The sequence below is a fragment of the Paroedura picta genome, chromosome 7 (genome assembly GCF_049243985.1).
Source record: "Paroedura picta isolate Pp20150507F chromosome 7, Ppicta_v3.0, whole genome shotgun sequence".
NCBI lineage: Eukaryota > Metazoa > Chordata > Lepidosauria > Squamata > Gekkonidae > Paroedura > Paroedura picta.
This window is the reverse complement of record NC_135375.1, coordinates 26364149-26387608: the sequence shown is the minus strand read 5'-3', so window position 1 is coordinate 26387608 and position 23460 is coordinate 26364149. Positions and strand designations below refer to the sequence as shown.

Below are 23460 nucleotides of genomic sequence, written 5' to 3'. Positions count from 1 at the left end.
TGGACAATTAAATACGTTAAATGAATAGAGGCCCTTTCATTCCACTCTGCATTCCACAAGATCCTCTTTGATAGCAAACCGCCACCTCAGTGGTCTTTGAAAAAGTCAACACCGCAAAAAGCATTTTGCTGTTGCTGATTTGTCATGCAAACAAATAGCATATTTTGCCTGCTTAAAAAAAGGGAAAAAAAAGAAAAAGCCCCACTGAGAATAACTTCAGCAAAATACCATTCTAACCAGACACGGAGGAGACTGCGTTCCAACTCCCAGCACTGAGGCTAATATTCAAAACTGCAAATATTTTGTTTGGATTAAACGGAGATTCAAAACATTTGAGTAACTGCGTCTCAGGGGAGAGCGGCATATAAACATAATAAATAAATTAATACATTAATTAAACTAAGAAGAGTTTAGGAATGAAAAGGGATATATTGACGAGTAACTTGTCTCGCGAAAAGAAAGAGAGGTGAATTTTTGGGACAACCTCTGAGACAATACGAAAAAATCTGCAGCGCTGGCGCTTTTTCCACTAGATAAGAACAGCGCAGCTTCAACTTCAAGTGAAAAAAGAGAAGGAATGCAGCTTCACAAATCAAACAGGATTTCAGAAACTAGCAAATCAGCAGCAGCATTGGCTACTACTGCTATTATAGATCAAACCGCCTGGAAAGGCTGATGTTGTAGCTATTACATGGCTGTCAGCACTAGGGTCCTGTACTGCCCTTGACCCAAGAGCTCACATACAGGCTGTAATAGCAGATCTGAAAGAGATGTCAAACTGAGGCATAAGGAGAGCAGATGTCCCTAGTCAGCTTCTTACTACAGCAGGAGGCACAGAGCAACCTAAGGAAATGTGGGAGGACCAGAATTTGTGGCTCTGCCCTCCAATTATTTCTCCTATGCACCTAGACAAAGATGTATCCGACAAAGGGACCTTTGACTCCCAAAAGCTCATACCCCAACATCTTGTTGGTTTCTAAGGTACTTTTGGACTTGAATCTAGTTCTTCTACTACATACAGTAGTAGAGTCCCCATGGTGCATCAGCCTTTAGAGGTGAAACAATGGCTGTAACTATAGTTTGTCAACCCAAGTCAGTCACTCAGTCACCTTTTATTGGCATAAAGTTTGTCAACCCATATAACCCAACTAATAGAAAAAAAAAACACAGAGTTGTATGATCAGCCAGACTCCCAGCACCTACGCTTGGTTGCTTTTAGGCTGGTGCTCGAATTGAACTAGCACAAGATAACTCACAGGGGTTCTTCAATGCAACACAAGGGTCATATCATCATAATCATAGCTGATAAAAGCTGTTATGACATGACCACTCCAGGTGGGTATGATTAAAAGTCTACTGCAACATGCAAGCATACAAAGCCAGGTGACTGACTGACCTGAAGCAAGCGTTTGGTGACGTGAAGAATGAGACCCAGAATGTGCTTTATTCACTTTGCAGAGTTCACAACAGGCCTAACAGAGGCAACAACTTCCTATGCATTTCCCCCCCTCCCTTTCCTCACACACTTCTTTTATGACTGTAATGGCTAAAATAATAAACATTCGACTAACACTTTTAAAACTGTTTTTTTGCACGAAACTGAAAGGCACTCAATTGAGCCACTAATGACAGGTTTCATCATAAAATACTTCACTGTGACCAGTTTGGCAAACAAGATGCAATTCCCAAGAAATTCCGTTTGGGCAGTAAGCCATCTAGCCCCTGCAGAGTGGGCAAAGGAAAAAAGGAAAGAAAAAGAAAAACACCAATAAGCTCTACATGCTCCCAACATAAGAAGCAAAGTCAGGTGTTGCCATCTAAGTCACATACTGTGTGACAGAGACAAACTAGAATTACCCTTGCATGGTCCCCACTATTTGTCTTTTCCAGATTCCACCAACCTATTTCAAATGGGTTTATTTATACCCCCTTTCCTCCCAAACTAACTTATAAAATGGCTCTCCTCACCTGCATTTTAGCTTTACAACATCAAGAAGATGAAGAGATCTTACAATCTGCTTTGTAAGATGGTTCTTCCTGTTCTTCCTCTCCCCACAACAGACACCCTGTGAGGTAGGTGGGGCTGTGGGAACAGCTCTAACAGGACTGTGACTAGCCCAAGCTCACCCAGTTGGCTGCTTGTGGAGGAGGGAGAAATCTCCAGATTGGAGGCCACCACTCTTAACCATGACACCAAACTGGCTCTCTTCAATCCTGTGAGGTAGGGGAAGCCCAGAGAGCCAACTAGCCCAACCTCACCCAGGCTTGAACCCAGGCCTCCCAGATCCAAGTCTGATGCTTTCACCACTCAATCATCAATGGAAGAGTAAATGCTCAGAATTCTGCAACATTGTCTCATCTGTGTTAAATGAGTCTTCTACTTGCACTGACCATGCCAGCTCAATCCAAGGTGGACCAGCACAAATGAAGAGCGGTTCATCTTCTTCCCGGCCTGCTACCCTGTGCCAAACACCAGACCTGTTAAACTAACCACATAACATGTCCCAATTAGTTCTGCTTTATTCTTCGAAATTCAGCAACGGTCATCTAATTTATGCTTGGCCCCAGAAAACAGCCTCGGATGTAAACAGACTCTTGGCCCAGTCAACACTTGGGTGGAACGCTGCCTTGGTATGCTGCTTTGAGAAACCCGAAACAAGGGTGAGATGCAAATCTAAGAAGTAATGTTCAGAAATATGTTTTCTCTAAAAGTACTATGCTTAATAATTGTAGCCTTTCTCCTTAATGAACTTCTCGGGGAAAAGTTAATAATCTGTTCCACTTAATATTTCTGGTAAGGCCTTAGAGGAGGAGCGTGTCTCATGGCTTAAGTGCCACTGAACACCCATTCAGGGCAGCTGTCCTGTCCCCGAGTGCCTCCTTCTCCAACTGGCTTGCCTGTCTGCCCAGTGGCCAGCCAGTCGCCTTCCATCCCCCACCCAACCACCCCCTCCTCCTTCCACTTCCCTCTGAGGCTCGGAGGCTACAGATCCCTGCCCCTTGAGAGATGCCCATGCCAGTGCATTCCCAACAGCTGCCCGCAGCCTTTCCAGGTCCTGGGGGGAGGGAGAGGCCATCTCAGAGTTCTTCCACCACCACCCCTCTTAATCTAGCGCCGCTTGTATTCCTGAATGCAACGGGCTTGGCCCCTAGTCTGTAATAATTAAGAATGAAAGACCTGACTAGGTTAAGAGTGACCTATTTGCAGGTTTAAGAAGATGCACATACACCTTCCCAAACTGGAGCTTTGAAAATTCATCAGGCAGAATTTTAGGTGAAATTAGTCTCTCTGGAATATTTTTATTTCTAACTGAGGCTTCTCTAGTTGTACAGCTCTGAGCAGGACCAGAATCCTGACTGTTAGCTGACTTCTCTGTGGGCGCTCCTTCCTTGACCTCTATGCCATGCTCTGGCTGCCAGGTCAAGCCCTTTAACAAACAGATGGTCTATTAAGTTTTCCAAAACCTGCCCACACATGTGGATGCTTGGAAAGGCATCTGAATGAGCTTGATGTGAAACCAGACAACAAGCCTGCAATTAAGTCGCTGCGTTCAGCTGATGTTTATACATGGCCTCCGAGCAGCTGAATGAATTCCATTCCAGCAGCCTGCTTGAAGGGTTGTCTCTCTGCCCGGATATAAACAGTGAGGTCACAGGATGGCTTTCAATGAGAAATTAGCTTGAGGGGTAAATAATGTGAAAGTACAGGTTTTCTTTCTAGGGGAAAAAGAAAAAAAAAAGACAGAAGAAAGGCCAGCCACAGCAAAACGAAAACGGAATGGGAAGCCAGCGAGGTTGCTTTCATCGCAAAGTGCTCACAGGCATTCTGCACAAAACAGAGCGGCTGCTGCAAGACCCCCGATTGCAGAAAAAAAGCCTCTCCATGTTGAGGGATTACAGGTACCAGAGACAAGCAAGAATGTTCTACTTGAGACCTTGGGAAGGATGATGCCAGTTAAAGTAGACTACTCTGAGCTAGGATTACTCTGATGATCAAGTGAAAGTGGGGGGGGGGAGGGTTGGCTGTCAATCACAGCTGACTTATGGTGACCTCATAAGGTTTTCAAGGCCAGAGATGTTCGGAGGTGGGTTGCCACTACCTGCCTCTGAGCTGCAACCCTGGTATTCCTTGACAGTCCCCCATCTAAATACTGATAAGGGCCAAACCTGCTTAACTTCTGAGATCTGAGGAGATCAGGTAGCCCTGGAGGTCCAGGTGAGGACAAGATAGATTCATGTTGTTGTTAGGTGCAAAGTTGTGTCTGACCCATCGCGACCCCATGGACAATGATCTTCCAGGCCTTCCTGTCCTCTACCATTCCCCGGAGTCCATTTAAGTTTGCACCGACTGCTACAGTGACTCCATCCAGTCACCTCATTCTCTGTCGTCCCCTTCTTCTTTTGCCCTCCATCGCTCCTAGCATTAGGCTCTTCTCCACCTTCCTTCTCATGAGGTGGCCAAAGTATTTGAGCTTCATCTTCAGGATCTGGCCTTCTAAGGAACAGGCAAGGCTGATCTCCTCTAGGACTGACCGGTTTGTTCCCCCCAGAGAAACAGATTCGTATGCTGGGCCAGTTATTTAACTTGAGGGATACTGTCTTATATGTCATAGAAGATACATGGCAAATCACCATAAAATCACTAAAGGTGCGCTAATTTGTCCCTCTCCCATAAGCTTCAGTGGGTTAATACCAAAACAGCATCCAAATTCCAGCCTAAATAATTTCATTCACCTAAGTGTTTTTTTTTAATAATGAAGTTACTGCAAAAGGAAGTCTGGGGGAAAAAAATCACTGAAAGGTTTACAGATTACCACTGGGATCCAGAGAGCTTTGCACAGTGCAGTCAACCTTGACAGGCTCCCTTTTCCTGCCTCCCACCCTCGTGGCCCCCGGAGCGCCACTCTTGATGGTTGGGAGACTTTCCACGTGATGCAAAGAGCGGCGGCCACCATGAAAAATAGGCCCCCTCACACTCACAGACTCTCCCTATGGAAACACGATGCCTCTCTGGATGCCAGCCTATAAAAGGAGTAATGGAGAACTGCAGCCATGTTATTTTTTTCAGTTTTGCCAACATTTTTACAGCACGCAGCTTAAAACCTAACAACGCTCCAGCACTACAAATTAAACTTTCCAGATGGCTTCTCTCCCTTGAAATATAGTCTGTTAATTAAAGAAAGATAGTACTGTCCAGCGTCTTGGATCTGGAGTATGTTAACCTCAACTCAGATTTACGATGAACTGTTTGTTATGCTACGAGATAAAGTCCTGGCACTTAATACTGTTTGCTAGCTAATCCTGCAAATGCAAGAACCCACTTAACACCATTTGACTTACCCTACTGTAATTAAAATGTGAAGCTGCCACCCATTGTCAAACTTTGCATCGCTGAATGTTTATGATTAGAGTACGTTTCACAAGTCTGCAATTAAAGGGTAAGGGGGAAAGCTTTCCACTAATAATAAAAACAGACGGATTTTAAGTTCCAATAGGTGGCCTGCATGTAGGGAGGACAAACTAACTGGCACGTTATTTGGAACACAAGTCATTGAAAGCATTGATCCCTTACTGGCATGTCTCCATGATAGCGGTCAGACTCCGCCAGTATATACAAGAGCCATTTTGGTGAAGTGGTTAGGAGCGGCGGCCTCTAATCTGGAGAGCCTGGTTTGTTTCCCCACTCCTCCACATGCAGCCAGCTGTGTGACGTTGGACTAGTGAGTTCTGTTAAAGCTGTTCTTACAGTTCGGTCAGAGCTCTGACAGCTCCACCTCCCTCACAGGGTGTCTGTTGTGGGGAGAGGAAGGGAAAGCGATTGCAAACTGCTTTGAGACTCCTTCGGGGAGTGAAAAGCGGGGTATAAACCCACTCGTCTTCTTCTATTACATTTCCATCCCTTTTTTCTACCAAGAGTTCAAAAGTCTCCCTCCACAACCCTATGTGGTATATTAACCTAAAAGGAAGCGATGAGTCCAAGATCATCCAATGAGCTTCATATCATTCTGACTTCACTTTCAGAGGCATTGGTGGAAACCCAAAAGTATTTGACTGCTTATTTTCTTATCACTCGTCTTAATTGCGTGGTACGGGAGGTATCATAAAAGACTGAGATCACAAAGAACTTGCAAATATCAATACTCTCTCTCTCTCCCCCCCCCCCACCCCCAGCACCCTATGCAACTCCCCCAAGGTGATGCTAAGGAGAATATCTCTTTGGAAAAAAAACAGGGGGTGAGGGCCAGCAGAACAATTGGGGAGAATTTCATCTCCTTACTGCAGCTCCCTTGTGCCACATGACATTGTGTCCAGTAAGGTCAGGGGACAGAAGTCAACTTCATCCTTCCGCACTTCACAGGGAGAAGAAGATACTGTGAGTCACTTACATAGGCTCCTTGCACTCACAGTTCATGAGGGGAAACATTATAGTTCTTTCATGCCTACTCAGCGAATGAACACACACAACTCAATGCTCTTAATTACTATAGCACTGTGCATAAAAACCATGAGCTGCAGCAGAATTCTTTGCACCAAACCTACTACCTTGCAGTAACTAAAAGCATAAATCCAACCCTCAACCTGCATTTAGCTAAGAGGAAACAAACCTCCCATGTTTTTGTTACTCATCTATGGCCCACCCAAAACAGGGAAAAAATTAAAAGGGGAGGTGATACCATTACAGCAATTACTGTTTGCATGCTCAAGCCAAAGTTGGTACTAATGTGCACTAATTCATATTATGTGGAATATATATTTTAGACACCAAGCTACCTTTAGAAGCTGTTTTCCCACTGTTGGGCTCATCTTCTCATCCACCATCAGAATTACTATGCCCCTGTCATCCATGCCGCGACGTCCAGCTCGACCAGACATTTGAATGTATTCACCTGAGGAGATCTGAATGGATAATGAAACAGAACAGTACATACTATTTATCTACTTTCTACAGCTAAGTGCTGGCTGATATGCGTTAACTAATTAGACAAGGAATATTCAGAAAGCAACTGATACACATAACTGGAGGGCTCAGAATTAAAATGAAGCCATCACCAATACCTAAAGGTAATGAACCATGCCTTAAGTCAGGGGTAGTCAACCTGTGGTCCTCCAGATGTCCGGGGACTACAATTCCCATGAGCCCCTGCCAGCGTTTGGAATTGTAGTCCATGGACATCTGGAGGACCACAGGTTGATTACCCCTGCCTTAAGTTAACAGCAAATTGTGGCTACAATCCAAACTAGCCTTTCTTACACTTTTTACCATGGAGAAACCCTTAAAACATTCTTCAGGCTTGAAGAAACCCCGGACATGGCATGATTGTGCAGAATATGGTCAGGAAGCATAGCTGTGTACATGAAAACATGGGGCCCCTCCCCTTCCCACCCCCTACAGGCCCATCATTGGCCATTTCGTGAGGGGGGGGGGTCAACATGACCATATGTGGTTGTACCACAAATAAAGGTTTGAACATTTAAAGGATTGAACATTTTAAAAATGTAAAAAATTAATTAACTCTAATTTCCCATGAGGGAAAACCTTCCAGGGTCTTCAAGAAACCCCCGGGTTTTCCCTGTTTGAGAAAGCCTGCTCCAAATATAAGGTAAATACATTGGGACCCAAGATTTTCTACAGGGAATTAAATTGAACTCGTTCAACTGTATTATCAATAGCTTCTATCCAAAGGGGCACACCAAATAATTATTGAACTCCAGTATTTGCATTGAAAGCTTTTAGGGCAGAGGGTACATATTGGTTGCTTCTATCAGAGAAATAGAATTGAGATACTGCAGCAGTACTTATTTTGGCTGCATTAATTGCCACCTTCCAGCGACAGGTCCATGAAATATTAAAGTGGAAACAGACACCGAAATATTTACAGTGCCTAACCTGTTCGAAGTTATGACCATTCATATACTAATCATATAGCTTCTAAGAGCTTTTTGTGGTTAAACCACTGGCAATATGCAGAAACATCTGTATGCTTTCCATTATATTACCAGGTTGGGTATTACACACAGTATGTTGTAGTTTGCTTACCCATCGAAAATCCTTCCCATCAAATTTCCGGGCACTTGTGAACAGCACCGTCCGTGCCGGCATGTTAATTCCCATAGCAAAAGTCTCCGTTGCAAATAAGGCCTAAATAAACACAGCAATGAATTAAAGAACAGAAGAAACCTGTTATGTACCACCAAAATAATATGTCTGGTTATTTCCACTGTATTTTCCTTTAAAATCTACTTAAAATCTCACTTTGAAGCAAAGACTGCAGGGCGCAGGGTTCCAATTTGGATTCCTAGAGGCGTAACATCTGGCCTGCAATATAATTTCTGAATCCAAAGACATGTCCTATTATTGTTATCTGGTTCTTCCACCCAAGTCTAGTAATAGGAACAAGAGCTCTTGGGGCTAGAGTGAAGACAAGGCCTTGGACAGAGTTAGTATAAAGAAGCTTGGTTTACAAGGGAGAAAGTGGTTAAAGGGAACTGCTCTGCCGAAGCCTCTGTTGCTTCCCCACATTGACCGTTTATGCACTGGAGGTCTCATGCCAGGCTGCAGGCTGGAGTTTTAGCTCTGGCAGGTTGCCCCACCTCTTCCTGCACCCACATGGGGGGGCATTTGGCCTGGTGTGCCTCATCCACCCCCGATTTGTGCTCCTGCACAGGAGCTGGGGCAGTGCGTAAACGGTCATTGAGAACACGGTTATTAAAAAGAGGCCTTTGCCAGAATCTTGATTATGATGGAAGTGAACTGGAAGAGCCCATGTTGTGCCTCAATTCCGATTGTAGTGCCTGCTGAAAAGTTGCTACAAGTCAGGACTCTTCTGTATTATCCATATGAAACATACACTGGGATGGGAAGGGTACAAAAAAAAATAAACATAAATATATCAGAACATTCCACCCACCTGAATATATCCTAAAAGAAGCATGCCTGGCCTCGACCTGGGCCAGGGCCAGGGCCTTTTCGGTAATGGCCCCGATCTGGTGGAATGCGCTCCCAGGAGAGCTGAGGGCCCTAACGGAGCTATCAAAGTTCCACAGGGTCTGCAAAACAGAGCTCTTCCACAAGGTCAGAGCCAGGAACAACAGGGGACCCTCCTCAGGTTACACAATAACATCCAGTGTACCCCACCCTGGGGGTAGACAGCTGCAGGTTTGGGGGGAGGGATTATACCACCAATCTTGTTTTATCCTCTCTTATCTTTGTTTTGTTCTTTGTTATGGAATGGGGTTTTATCGTGTTTTATGGGAGGTTTTATATTGTATCCTGCCACGGGCTAAACATCTAAGAATGAATGAATGAATGAATGAAACAAGCTAGCCATTGTTATATTATATATAAGGTCCCATAAAGCTGCTTAAAATGTTGTTGTTAAAAATTATTGAATGTTAATAACTTGATGTCCAACCATGCAGCATATGGTAAGGAGTGCCTCACATTATGTATCTAAGTAATGAAAACCTGATGGTTTAGGGAGAATTACAAAGAGAAGGGACTGGATTGTATTGTTCAGCTTTCCAGTGGTGCAAGAAAGAGGACGGGCTATCTTGCCCCAATTCCTTTCTCCCGGATGCCCTAACCACACAGCCTTTTGGGCCAAGCAGATTGCATGACCTTCGACATAGCCTTTTTGGAGGTCAGGGAGGGCTCCTCACATCAGCCAAAAACCTGCTAGGATCCAACCCAAAGCCAATGACCAGTATATGCCAAATGTTACACACCTTTATTAGCCCTTCAGAGAAAAGGATCTCTATTGTTTCCTTTAAAATAGGAAGCAGTCCACCATGATGGATTCCAATGCCTCGCTTCAGAAGTGGAAGCACATGTTCAACCTGTGAAAACAAGCAGGGAAATATATTTGTCACCATATGAATTTCTGGAGCTATGGGGGCACAGGCTGAGGAGGGACCTCAGTGAGATGAAAAGCCCTCGAGCCCACCCTCCAGAGCGTCCATTTCCCCCAGGGGAGCTGATCTCTGTAGTCCGGAGATGAGCTGTAATTCTGGGAGATCACTAGGCTTTTCAGTCCTCATTCATGAACGGGTCTGCAGCAAGCAAGAATTCTGTCTGTGCCATCAAGCAGAAGAGCTTACAAAAACTGGGTTGTTTTTGTTTACTTCCATCTATTATAGTTATGTGTGGGCAAGTAAACCAGTGAAAAATTGTGGTTCTGCTTTCAAGGCTGACTTCAACCAACCAGTGAACAACGAAAGGGCCAGCTGTTACGTCTGCTGAACATGTCATAACTTCTCCTTCAAAGGGCAACAGAGTTCTGCCTACCTTGATGGAGGACTCACGCTCATAATATTAAGCGCTGTGAAGAGCATTTTTTAGCCACTGAACATTACTTAGAATTGATGACTCCTCTCAAAAGGCATGGGGATGTCTAATTTATTTCTCTTCTCAGAAGATACAAAAGCCAGTGTTTACAAGACAATGAATGTTTAAAAGCCAAGCTTTACATCATAATGACATGGAAGTTCTTGTTACTGTTCGAGTATTAGATGAACAGCAGAAGAGCTGTTTTTTTTACCCCGCCTTTTACTAACCTGAAGGAGTCTCAAAGCAGCTCACAATCGCCTTCCCTTCCTCTCTCCACATCAGACACATTGTGAGGTAGGTGAGGCCGAGCCCTGAGAGAACTGTGACTGGATCACAGTCACCCAGCTGGCTGCATGTGGAGGAGGAATGAGGACTCAAACCCAGTTCTCCAGAGTGGAGGCTGCCGCTCTTCACCATTACACCAAGCTACGCCAGTCTTTGAACCAAAGTTAGTGCTCAGCCCAATTTTCATAGTGTGAGATGACAACTGATGCACTGTGATTACATCATCATTGAGAGAGTAAAGTGTGTGACATTGCGACGTGTCAACAAGCTCTATTTCATAGCACAAATACTCACTTGAGGGAGTTTTTTGTCTTCATCGGACAAACAGTCAATTGCATTATTAAATACTTCTTCAACCATTCTTTTTTCTTCATCTAAAAAAACAAACAAAAACATGTGTTTTCCTCTGCAAAAATTAACTTGCTTTTCATCATTGTGCCACAATGAAAGGATTTTACTGCCGGGTTTACATTTCATTATTGTAGTGATAGTCCTTTGATTTTGTCTAAAGCCTTAAACCACTGAAAATTAGGATATGCAGATTTACAAATACAAAGGGTAAAGCCCTATCAGCTATACTGCTGAGTAAGGGAGGAGAGGAAATATTGCCTGCTTCCCTTCCTCATTTCAACCAGTCTGGACCTGTGTGTCTTTTTGTCCATGCAGGTCTCCTGGTCCCCAGCATAGCTTTGTCAGAGGTCAAATTGGCTCCCCCCATGTCAGCGGAAAAGCCGGCAGGACCCAGCCCGGAATAAATTAATACAGAAGCAGGAGTGTGAGACAGGCTAATAGGACGCCTTTCAATCCACAGGCAGCTTCAGAGCTGGGATCACCTCATTACAGAATCACAGAACAGACAAAATAAATCAAGTTCTGGCATTAATAAAACATTAATTCTACGCAATGACCAATATAAAATTCTGATGCCAGTAAGTTTTTTCTGCCATTACAAAATGAAATATTAGAAAAAATCTCTGAAACATTTGGCTTATTCTCTTCTTAAGTGGTGTATGTTTTAGGAATAGAGCATTTCTGGAGGCATCAAAATTAAAACCGCTGTACTATGGGAAGGGAAGCTCAACAATCTAATGCTTTGGAGATGAGTGAACTATTTACACTCCCATAAACTGGTATTTGCTTATTTGGATAATGGTGTAAAATGCACAAAATTAAAAGATCTTTTACAGTGCAAAAAGGGTGATGATGAAAAAATAAAGGACAGCCAATCCAGGAGGAGAACTTTAATCTATTTAAACATCCACATAGAGTAATGGGAGTGGGGGAAAGATTAGGGTTGGCAGAGTGATGGGATTTAACCCTTTCCCCCCTTTCTTTATGATACCCTGGGGATGCTATTTGCCCCAACAGGGGAGGAGGAGCAAAAACAGCACACTTTAAAGAAGCTGGTCGGGATTTTAAAAAGCAACAACATGAAACTCATCCTGTGAGTTGGAGGGACCTTTAGGCCTGTTTTCTTCAAACAGCTGTTCCCTGCGCTGTTTTGGAAACTGATTTGGAAACCGAAGGATGCTGCAAAAGCAGTTTATGATACTTTGTGAGAACTCAGGAACTCCACTGGCCTTAGTACAGGCCCCTTCAATGACCTGAAGCAGCTTTTCAGATCTTGCCCTGGGCCTTCTGTGGGTGCCACCCCCCCAGTGGCCAAAAGCAGCAACTGCATTCTCCATTGTGGCCCCCACCTTATGCAATCGCTTGTCTCATGAAGTTAGGTTAGGAAGGCTCCCACTCTCCTGGCTTTCTGCAAACTATGCTCAACTGGATTATTCCCAAAGGCTTTTGTACACAAGAGAGGGCTGCACTGCAACAACATGCTTCAAAAAGAAGCTTGGGGTAAAGGATCAGACTCAGTGAGAAAGGCAGAATATCAGTCAGGGAAATGAACAAGCCATCTGCCCATGATGAACACAGACCTGTGTTGAAGTCCAGTTTTGTCATCTGAAGAGCATATGCTTCACAGTCTTTCTTGCTGAAACTGAATATGATCACAGGCTGGAAGTTCCTCTCCATGATCATCTTGACAATCTTAAACACATTGGAAGGACCTGTAAAGACAACAAAGTCGTTGAGAAGTGTTTGCCTAATGTCGCAATAAGAAGGCATGATTTACGTCACAGCATATAAAAACATGAAAAAGTTAGCATATACCTTTTGTTCCGCCTTTTCTGCCTTTCTGGTCCCCTTTAGCTAAGTCGCCTGCATCTCGAAGTACCTGCATAGCTGTATTAAAATTGTCTTCTCTAAAATCACCCTGGGGAGGGGACGAAAAAGCATTAACATTCACATATTTAACCTGCATGGTTTTTTGTTTTGTTTTTTTACTTCAGACATCATTCCTCAAACTAACTTAACTTGGGACTTTTCAAACTGATTTGCTCTGTTGTTGACCAAAGGAGGAGGACAAGTGAGGGCGACAAGTGAGGCCCTGCGACTGAGGCAGCACATTCTAAACAATGGAAGATCCATCCAACTACTGTATTCAAAAGCACCTCAACAGAAACATCCTTATGTCTTCATAATTTGCCTCAGTAAAACCATGAGGATTAGGGATTTAGGCAGTAGGGAGAGAGAGAAGAGCAGACATCTAATTCTTAAGATGCCATGGAAAGGAACTAACTCAGTCTTTTGCAGTTAGTGCAGCCTTTCTCAAACTTTTTACCGCTGAGAAACCCCTGAAACATTCTTCAGGCTTCAAGAAACTCCAGAAGTGGCGCAATCATGCAGAATATGGTTAGGGAGCAGGGTTGTGTGCATGCCCACATAGGGCTCCTCCTCTTCCCACCTCCTCCAGGCCCATCATTGGCCGAGGGGCAGATGGATTGACATGATCATATATGGTAGCGATCCCCAACCTGTGGGCCGTGGACCACATGTGGTCCTTCGACTAATTGGAGGTGGGCCCCGAAGGTCGCCTTCTCCCCCCCGGCCCTTTACAACACACTTCGGTTGTCTCCCATCACTCCCAGATGGGACTATCTCGTTGCAAAGAGAAACAAGCTCAGGGTTCCCATTGATTTGTCATTGTCATGAGTTAAAATTTCCATGAAAATAAAATGTTCCTTATGTTCATTGTTGTGGCGTGTCTGTATCTTATTTTGAAGGGATGTTTAAACATTACCATAGCGATCAGAGAGCATTAGGGCAGTGGTTGAGAGTAGAGGAGTAAAATACCCCCCCACCGGGCCTCAGTAAAAGGCATTGAGTGGTCCCCGGCGTTGAGTGGTCCCCGGTGATAAAAAGGTTGGGGACCACTGATATATGGTCATATCTCCTGATAAATGTTGAGCTAATTTTAAAAATATATAAAAAATTAACTCCTACCCATTCAGGAAACCCTTCCAGGACCATCAAGAAACCCCATGGTTTCACAAAACCCTAATTGAGAAACCCTTAGTGTACAACACCAGCTATTTAAATCCCTCGAGCAGGTCTGTTAAGGATGCATCACAGTTTAAAATAGTACAATTTTTAAAAACATGACAATGTAATGAGCAGGAAAAGTATCCAGTATTTTAGAAGACTGTATAGCAGAGTCCTTTCCAACAACTGAACAATCCAAGATCAAAACAGATCATGGCTCTGTCATGTCAGAATAAACCATTTCAGCCAAAGAAGCAACTGTCTTGACTTGGATCTGAAATGCTACTAACAAGGAAGATTTGCACTTTCCCCCAGCAGCACCCCCCTTGATGATCCATGGGCATCAGCTTTTGCAACAGAAGAGATTTAAGCAGCAGCTTATAATGTGGCTTGCTTGTTCAAAGCAAAGTAAATTAACCATCCCATCTGACACACCAGACCCTGGATCCACCTAAACTGGTTATCTGGATCCTGGCCCTTATTTTTCAAACCCATATAGCATGTTGTACTATATATCGCAATTATATCGCCCATTCAAACCCAGCTAAAAATCCCTTACGTTTTCATCAACCACAAGGTGAAGTCCATCTCCCCCTGCTGGGAAAATGTAATGCTGCAGAGGAGTGGGCCGATAATCTGTGTAAATCACATGGCAAGGCTGGAAGATACAGAGACATGCACACCGTTACTTATAGCATCTTTAGTGTCATCCCCACATAATGCACAGTCTTTACAAGTCTGAACTCATTGCTTTATCATTCTTGGAAGCCTAAACCCTGCTGCCTGGAATCAGTTAAATTTTAAAAGTCAAGATATTACATTACATTAATACGCCTTGGCATATTAAGGCTGCAATCTTATGTGCAACCTATTTGAAGTCATTGAGACTTATAATAATGCTATATAAATGCACATAGGTTCTGGGTGCACTGCAGCCCTGGCAATGTGTGTTCTCATTTCCAACAACCATTGCACTACTTCATATATCACATAATGAAAAGGAGCAGCGTTGTTTGGGGATCAGGTAGCCGAACTGATCTGCCCTTCAGTCTCGAAACATGGTCCACGCATAATGAGAGTTAAACTGCTTCTTTGTGGACAGAAGACACTGCAACCAACCAACCTAGTTGTTAACAAGCAACCCTTTGAGTTTATCTGACTCATCTTAAGGAGCAACTGTGTGTTCAACGTCTGGGATAATAGCAAAACTGCATTAATATGAAAATGCACATGCATAAGAGAAGCAGGGCAGGTGAATGACCGGTCAAGCCTAGTGCTGCCTGGCTTGCCAAGGATCTCACATCCCACATTTTCCAGCTCTGCTTTCACTAATTACTGAGAGTTAAACCAGGGACATTTTGAAGTGTACCAGTGGCCTATGGCCTTTCCCAAGCCTCCAGCTCAGAGTCATTCCAGGACATTGCACTATCAAGCATAATGGGCTGGCTCTACCAGGAATCATCAAAAAGTCCCACCCATATTAGAAGCACACAAACTTGTAAGCACTGAGTTAACGTAACTTCGGATCCATTATTTCTAAGTCCTAAACAGTACAAAAAGGTCAACGAGGACCTGGTGCCGGTCAAAACATCTTTGGTACTTCAGTGAGCAAGGCAGCAGTTGCAAGGCACATACAATATTTCACCAAGCATTTCCCTTTAGCAGTGCAGGAATGGATCAGGGAGAAAGTATGGAAACATAATTTTGCCAATTTCTCTTCTTGCAGTCAATTTGACCTCACTATCCATTAAGGAAAAGGGCAGCAACTGATCGCTTGAGAGCCAAATGTGGCTCATTACAGAAACAACTATGATTCCTTCAAAACAAAACAACCTTTTAAGTGAAAGTATATTGGAGGGATAGATGGAATGCTAACCAATGCATAAGGGGAAAGGACTAATTGGCTTCTTAGAGAAGCTTTACAGGAAGAGAAATGACAGCAAGGAATCACTACTGGTCATCCAAGTGGGGACCATGCACAGATATGGGCCAGCGCACTAAAGCAATTGTGCAGGTTATACCAGAGTATATTTATTATTTCATGTGTGACTTCATGCATGCTACTTCTTAATACAGATGCTGTAACAAACAGTGTTTGGGCGGCAGAAACTGGACAGATTATTAATCAACACAACTCTACCTGTTTGTGAAGATGGCATATCCATTCAGCAAACTGGCGAGCGTTTGGAATAGTGGCAGAAAGAAACACATAGTGAACGTTGTCTGGGAGCAAAATAATGGTTTCTTCCCATACCACACCACGTTCTAGAAACAGAAAATCCACACAGCAAGCTAAAAAAGGCAGCGTCACACTATTTTTCCCCCCTGGCAACTGAGTGCTGATGGAGTACTTTCCCAGAACTTCCTACATTTCCTTTTTGAGGGGAAGCTTACGCACATTATGCAGAACTTGAAGAACAAACAGTGCACTGGAAGTGCAAAAACAGCATTGGTTATCTGTCCACCAAGCACAGATCAGCAAGCAATAGTACTTAACGTTATTCTCAGCAGCATTCAGCCTCCCAAATTCTAGCTGCATTTTCTAGCACAGAACAAACATCCTGTTGCATATTTCTACCACTGGATTATTTATGATATTTATATCTTATTCTCCCCTTTGCTCAAAGCTCCAAGGTAAAGTTCTGCAGAAACTTAAATACAGACATAACAAAAACACGATACCTGAGTCTCTCATATAGTGGATTTCATCAAACACAACCCAAGCAACTTCCCGCATGACTTCAGAGCCTCTGTAAAGCATGCTTCTTAAAATCTAAAAGGAAAAGAAAGCATGTAAATGATGCATCTAGCTGTTAAACTTGATGTTAGGCAAGAGTCTTTCAGAAACAGGCTCCTTCTTTTGTTATTTGCCCTGAGCCCAGAGAAGAAAGCAGGCCCTGTTGCGGCCTAAACTATGTCCAATTCAGAATATTTTGTTCTGCCACCCACAACAAAGGCAGAGAATTAGAGCCAGGGCTGGCTAGCCAAATGCCCAACTTACCTCCGTTGTCATTACAAGACAAGATGCTGTAGGGTTGATGGTGACATCCCCAGTCATCAAGCCAACGTCCTGAAATTCTTCGTACATCTCACGGTACTTCTGGTTACTCAGAGCTTTAATAGGACTGGTAAAAATCACACGCTGTTTTTCCCTCAAAGCCAAGGCGATTGCATACCTAGAAAAGACGTATAATTGCATATGCATCCTCATAATTAAAAATATTTGTAATGTTTTGCATTTCTACACTATCTGTCAAGATATATGTCCTAGAGTTATAGTTTCCATATGGAGCTGTCTTTAAGGACTACTCAGGGCTTTCAACTAATACCATGATCTCCCTGTTGCTAGTTGTGGAATAAAATGAATCACAGTCAACTAGTTTCGTGTCAGCTGCACTAGTCACCAGTTGGCTTCTGGTTCAATAAAGGTGCTGGTATCAGCTGGTATTATACTTTAAAGCCCTTTACAGCCTAGGACATATGAACCTTGAAGGACTGCCTCTTCACAACTCATCCCCCCAGAATTACAGATGATCTCCAGATTACAGAATTCAGTCCCCCTGGAGAAAACAGATGTGTTGGAAGGTGGAATGTTTGGTATTGTATACCACTGTGGTTCCAGTCATACTCAAGCTCCATCCCCAGATCTTCAAGAGTTTCCCTACCTAGATCTGGTAACCCTGCACCCAAGCCCCTAAACTCAGCATACACAGCAACTAGGCTCTAGCCAACATGCTCTGGAGCCACTGGACTCAAACTTCCTTCTCACACCTGTTCTTAACTCTTGCATTTGTATGCTCATTTACAGATCTTAACTATGGCCTAAATCCAATCTCAGCTATAACTGCCCAGTTATTTAGGCTTTGAACTCTGAACTAGCTCTTCCTGGCAATTAAATACCCCCCTCCCCACCTATACGTAATGGTTGAGGAAATTGTTTCATTGTCTCTAAAGAAGTGTGCTTGTACACAACAGCTTCTACCCTGAAAAAAGTTTGTTGGTCGTACAGGTACCACAGGATTCAAACTTGAATCTATTAACAATATCTAGATCAGTGATCCCCAACCCCCGGTCCGGGGACTGGTACCGGTCTGTGGATAAGTCGGTACCGGGCTGCAGTTCCTCCTCCTCCCCAGATGCTGCCTTGGGGGCTGGCCTGCCACTCTGCCGCCGGCTGACCTTTGGTGCTCTACAGCAGCCGCCTTGGCTGGGGCTCCCCCTCAGTGTGGCACTGCGCAGCTGCTGCTGGCAGCACCCCCCATTGGACAGCAGGAAGTCAGGGGCGCCAGTGGGAAAGCAAGTGGAGCAGGGGCTCAGACGGCGGCGACATCCCTCGGCAAAAGACTACACCCCCCCCCCGGGCCCCAGTAAAATTGTCAAGTGTTGACCGGCCCCCGGTAGGGGACCACTGATCTAGATGACCCGACCACCTGCATTCTCTGAGAATAAGGTAGATCATAAATATCCCAGTAAATACACAGAACTGTTTGATCAGAAACTTCCAACCATTCCAGTTCCACTGATTTCCATTCAGGGGTACAAACTGGAAATCTGCTGCATAAAGCAGCCCCTCATTGCATCCAAAGAGCTATTTCTGCTTGTGCTAGCTAGTGCACAACCGTAGAAAGACGGAGCTCTTCCACCAGGGGGGGGGGGGGGATTGGGATTGGAATCGTGACCATTGCCGCTTGTATGTATGATATATGATGTATGATGTATGATGTAAGTTGGGGATGTTTTATTGGGGATTTTATTGTATTTTAATGTTTTATGTTGTGAACCGCCGTGAGACCAAATTGGGGAACGGTGGTCTATAAATCAAATGAGTGCACAACCGTAGAAAGACGGAGCTCTTCCACCAGGGGGGGGGGATTGGGATTGGAATCGTGACCATTGCCGCTTGTATGTATGATATATGATGTATGATGTATGATGTAAGTTGGGGATGTTTTATTGGGGATTTTATTGTATTTTAATGTTTTATGTTGTGAACCGCCGTGAGACCAAATTGGGGAACGGTGGTCTATAAATCAAATGATAAAAATAAACAAATAAATAAAATAGCACTGGAATGCTGGTCTAAATGTATGCTTGCAATAATGGAATGTCCTTGCTACTAAAATGAGTAAGCAAGAAATAGTAAATGCTCACAACAGTCTTTGCCTGAACAAAACTCAACTTAGTTGGAGATAAACTCTGCTGCTGTTTTGCTGAACAAGTGCCATGCTCCTCCTCTGGGACAGGGAGAAAGATTTATTTATTAATTTACATTATTTCTAGTCTGCTTTTCTCACTGGGAGTCAAGATGGAGAACTGAGTATGTCAACATAATCAACAAGATGGGACAATTAAATGGGATTTGAGTTATGGAATCAGCTAGACGTCTGGGAAACAGAACTGAAGGACAGCATGGTGGAATGGTCAAAAGCGGTGGCTTCTAAACTGGCAAGTTGGGTTTGATTCCCCGCTCCTCCACATGCAGCTTGCCGGCCTTGGGTTTGTCCCAGCCCTGATAGTGCTGTTCTCACAAAGCAGACTCTCCATGGGCGAGCACGAGTGTTTGTTATACTGATGTTTGCAAAACTAAAACCAGGAGGGCACTGAATTTAATTTTTAAGCTCTAGCAAAATGACTTACTCAGCACAAACCGTCTTCCCAGCTGATGTATGAGCAGACACTAAAACTGATTGATTATTATCCACGCACAGAATAGCTTCTCTCTGGAAAGCATCAAGGATGAATGGATATTCCTGGGCAGGGAAAAGCACCACACTGTCAGTGGATGGTTTAATTTCTGTGCAGAACACCAATACAGAATTTCAGCTTTAAGAAGTATAACTGCAATCTTTCCCAATATATAAAAAAGGACACTCAACAAGGTAAATCAAAACCTAAAACAAAGTAAATCAGACTGTCCAAAGCCAGACGATTAACTTCAGGACTTCCTCATGTATGGATCCCAACTGAGTTCAACCTATCAAAAGTATTTTGTTGTTGTTGTTAGGTGCGAAGTCGTGTCCAACCCATCGCGACCCCATGGACAATGATCCTCCAGGCCTTCCTGTCCTCTACCATTCCCCAGAGTCCATTTAAAGGTAAAGGTAAAGGTAGCCCCTGTGCAAGCACCGAGTCATGTCTGACCCTTGGGGTGACGCCCTCGAGCGTTTTCATGGCAGACTCAATACGGGGTGGTTTGCCAGTGCCTTCCCCAGTCATTACCGTTTACCCCCCAGCAAGCTGGGTACTCATTTTACCGACCTCGGAAGGATGGAAGGCTGAGTCAACCTTGAGCCGGCTGCTGGGATTGAACTCCCAGCCTCATAGGCAGTTTTCAGACGGCTGTCTTACCACTCTGCGCCACAAGAGGCTCTAGAGTCCATTTAGATCACTTTAAATAAAGAACTATGGAACTTCCAAGCAAAGAGCCCTGGACAAATTCTAACACACTTCTCCCAGGGGCTCATTTCACATGCAAACAGAGTCAAGCATTTCCTGCTGCCACCTTCTTGAAGAATCTGCAAAGCCCATTTCCTTAATGATATTTATGAAGGGATACAAATCATTTTATTTTTGAGGGCTTTTGCCAACTGTTGATGTTTTATCTGCTGGATGAGAATCAGTTATTGGCAAAAAAACTTTGTAGTTACTCATTAAACTGCTTAGATTCAAATGAGCAGCCGTGTTGGTCTGAAGTAGCACAATCAAATCAGAGTCCAGGAGCACCTTTAAGACCAACAAAGATTTATTCAAGGCGTGAGCTGTCGAGGAAGACTAAGGACTTGATCTGAGGAAGAGTGCTTGAAAGCTCACGCCTTGAATAAATCTTTGTTGGTCTTAAAGATGCTACTGGACTCTGATTTGATTTTATTAAACTGCTGTAATTTTTATATTGTACTGTTGTATATTTCTTATATATTTATAAATTGACTTATAGCCCACCACTCCTGTTGCTGGCTCGTGGTGGGTAACAAAATTTTGCATCCCCAAAAAACATGAAAACCCTTACAACCATACACGAAGGCAGCAGAACTCCGTTCAACAGAGGGTGTAAAATCACCTCAGGGGGCTAATAGGGAGCAATGGGGTGACCTTGTTGGCTTGGGGAGGGGCCCAGATTGCAACTGCCCTACCCCTGGCCTCAACCAAAGTGATAAATACTGCAAGCCACCTTAAGAAGAAATTAGGCAAGCATGGTATGTTTTAAGGAAAATGTGTTTTTTACAAAATCGTGAGAGACAGCTTGGTGTAGTGGTTAGGAATGCGGATTTCTAATCTGGCCAGCCGGGTTTGATTCCCCACTCCCCCGCCTGCAGCCAGCTGGGGGACCTTGGGGACCTCAGCTGTGATAAAAGCTGTTCTGACAGAGCAGTAAAATATATCAGTTCTCTGTTAGCCTCACCTCCCTCACAGGGTGTCTGTTGTGGGGAGAGGAAAGGGAAGGCGAATGTAAGCTGCTTTGAGACTCCTTTGGGTAGAGAAAAGCAGCACATAAGAAACAACTCTTCTTAATATTAAGGAAGATTCCTTGGTAGCCTTCAAATCATGTCAAGATCTATGATGTCCAAAGACTGTGATCAAATCGCATTTCTAAAAATTTACTACCTTTGACTACTTTCTGTTCACTACACCTAGACCATCCCTTGTATTCATTTACATGCATTCCAGAACTTAAAGGATAAAACTTCCAAATTACCAACCTTTGCGGCTTTTCCAGTTCTTGGTTTTAGAGCTATGAAGTCATCATCTGCAGGAAGAGCAACCTAATAAAAAAAACATTTTGCTTTAATTTTTAGGTTTCTTTCATGGACAAAGGGGGGGGATATCAACGTATTACCAACCACCATTATATGTGCTTCAACCATCTCCCTATATAACTTCCTGCGTTCTGTCACATCTGAGCATAGTCAAGAAACAGAAGGTAGGATGTACAGATGCTGGAACAGGGTTGATCTAATCATCAAATCGGGAGGAAAACAGAGTTGCAAACGGCTGCATCCTAGGCTATCACAGTACATGTGTCTAACTTATGCCAGCTGACAGGCAGGAAGACAAAGTGGAAGGCAGAAAACAAATTCAGTAGTAAACCAAAGGAAGCATATTATTGTTTGCCCAGTTCCAAAGAGGGAGAAATAAGAGATGGTGAAGCTAATCCCACAAGTATATATATGACAGAATTATGCTGAGTTAATAACATTGGCTACAACTTTATTAGTTACAGCTGAAAGAGCCTTGGAGCATCATGGGGCAAACAGATACAGGACAGTGGCCAATCCGCCTTGCCGGCGGATGAAAAGCCCGCCCACCCCTCACCTGTCTGCTGGGGGATTCCGTGGTGTGGCAGTATTCTGGGATTCCATTTGGGCAGAAGCCACTGTGTGGTCTCCCCTGCCACTTGAAATTAAGGGCATCTTTATGGTCCCCAAAGCTGGGCATGTCTCTGCAAGCCATCACCCCAAAATCCGTTAAGGGGATCCCCAAATGGGCATGCAGGTTGATTTTCCCCGAAAGGGATCTGCCAATACAGTTGTAATGAAGAAAACAATAAGACAATGTGAAAACAGGAAGGCTGGGGGAGTGAATGTGGAGCAGAACCCACTATAACCCAGCCTGCTAGCTGTCCCACTGCCACATCAGACCTCACTCTACTGGCCAGGCTGGGGGGAGGCGGATGCAGCAGCCTCCTGAAACTGCTGCATACTGATGCGTTGCACACTACCCCCCCTCAGTGGTCCCACAAACCAGATCCTGGGTAAATCTGGGACCCAAGCCTGCAAGCTCAGTTCAAGGGGGAGAAGCAGGGGATGGTGAGGGTAAGTCCAAGTATGTAAGACAGAGTTACATTGCGTTAAAACTAGCCACAACTGTATTGTTTATAGCTGAAAGAGCATTGGCACAGCATGGGGCAAATGGATCCAGGGCACTGGCTAGCCTTCCTGCCAGCTGATGAACAGTCTGCTTGTCCCCCCAGCCCAGCTGAGGGATACTGTGGGAGGGCAATGCTTTGGTATTCCACTTGAGCAGAAGCCACTGCATGGTCGCCTCTGCCACTTGAACATGACGAGCCTTTGTCAGCTCCTGAGCTGGGCATGTCCCTTGCAAGACCACACCCCAACATTCCTTAAGGGGATCCCAAAAGATAGGGGGAAATAAGCACTCTTGCCGATATCCTATGAAATGTCTCTGCCCTCATGCTGACTCTGCTAAAAGAGGAGGACGAGATCACGAGGAACTGCTCGCCTCCTGCCAACGCTCCTCCAGCTGCAACTACGCTTGGAGGACATGACAAATGCCATGAAGCCAGACGTCATGCCTCCATTCAGAGAGGTCTACTCCATCTGGTCTGAACAGAACGTCTGATGAAAGGAAATGTCAGGGTGGTGAATTATACGTCCCTCTCCCCCACCACCAGACCCTGCATCTGACTACATCCACCTTTGGGGGGCACCTGGTCCAATGCCAGGACTGCCTCT

At 44.3% G+C, this 23460-nt stretch overlaps 1 protein-coding gene across 1 annotated transcript in view; it reads right to left on the bottom strand.

Moving 5' to 3' along the window:
* Positions 1-23460, bottom strand: part of MTREX (Mtr4 exosome RNA helicase) — a 60193-nt gene that overhangs the window by 27292 nt on the left and 9441 nt on the right. Inside the window, exons 4-15 of the mRNA XM_077347127.1 lie at positions 21688-21750; positions 19628-19740; positions 16992-17166; positions 16673-16763; positions 16131-16255; positions 14550-14648; positions 12779-12881; positions 12544-12675; positions 10907-10986; positions 9727-9837; positions 8039-8140; positions 6772-6897 (exon numbers count right to left, since the gene is read on the bottom strand). Coding sequence (XP_077203242.1) covers positions 6772-6897; positions 8039-8140; positions 9727-9837; positions 10907-10986; positions 12544-12675; positions 12779-12881; positions 14550-14648; positions 16131-16255; positions 16673-16763; positions 16992-17166; positions 19628-19740; positions 21688-21750 — 1320 coding nt within the window. The remainder of the gene's footprint in view (positions 1-6771; positions 6898-8038; positions 8141-9726; positions 9838-10906; positions 10987-12543; positions 12676-12778; positions 12882-14549; positions 14649-16130; positions 16256-16672; positions 16764-16991; positions 17167-19627; positions 19741-21687; positions 21751-23460) is intronic.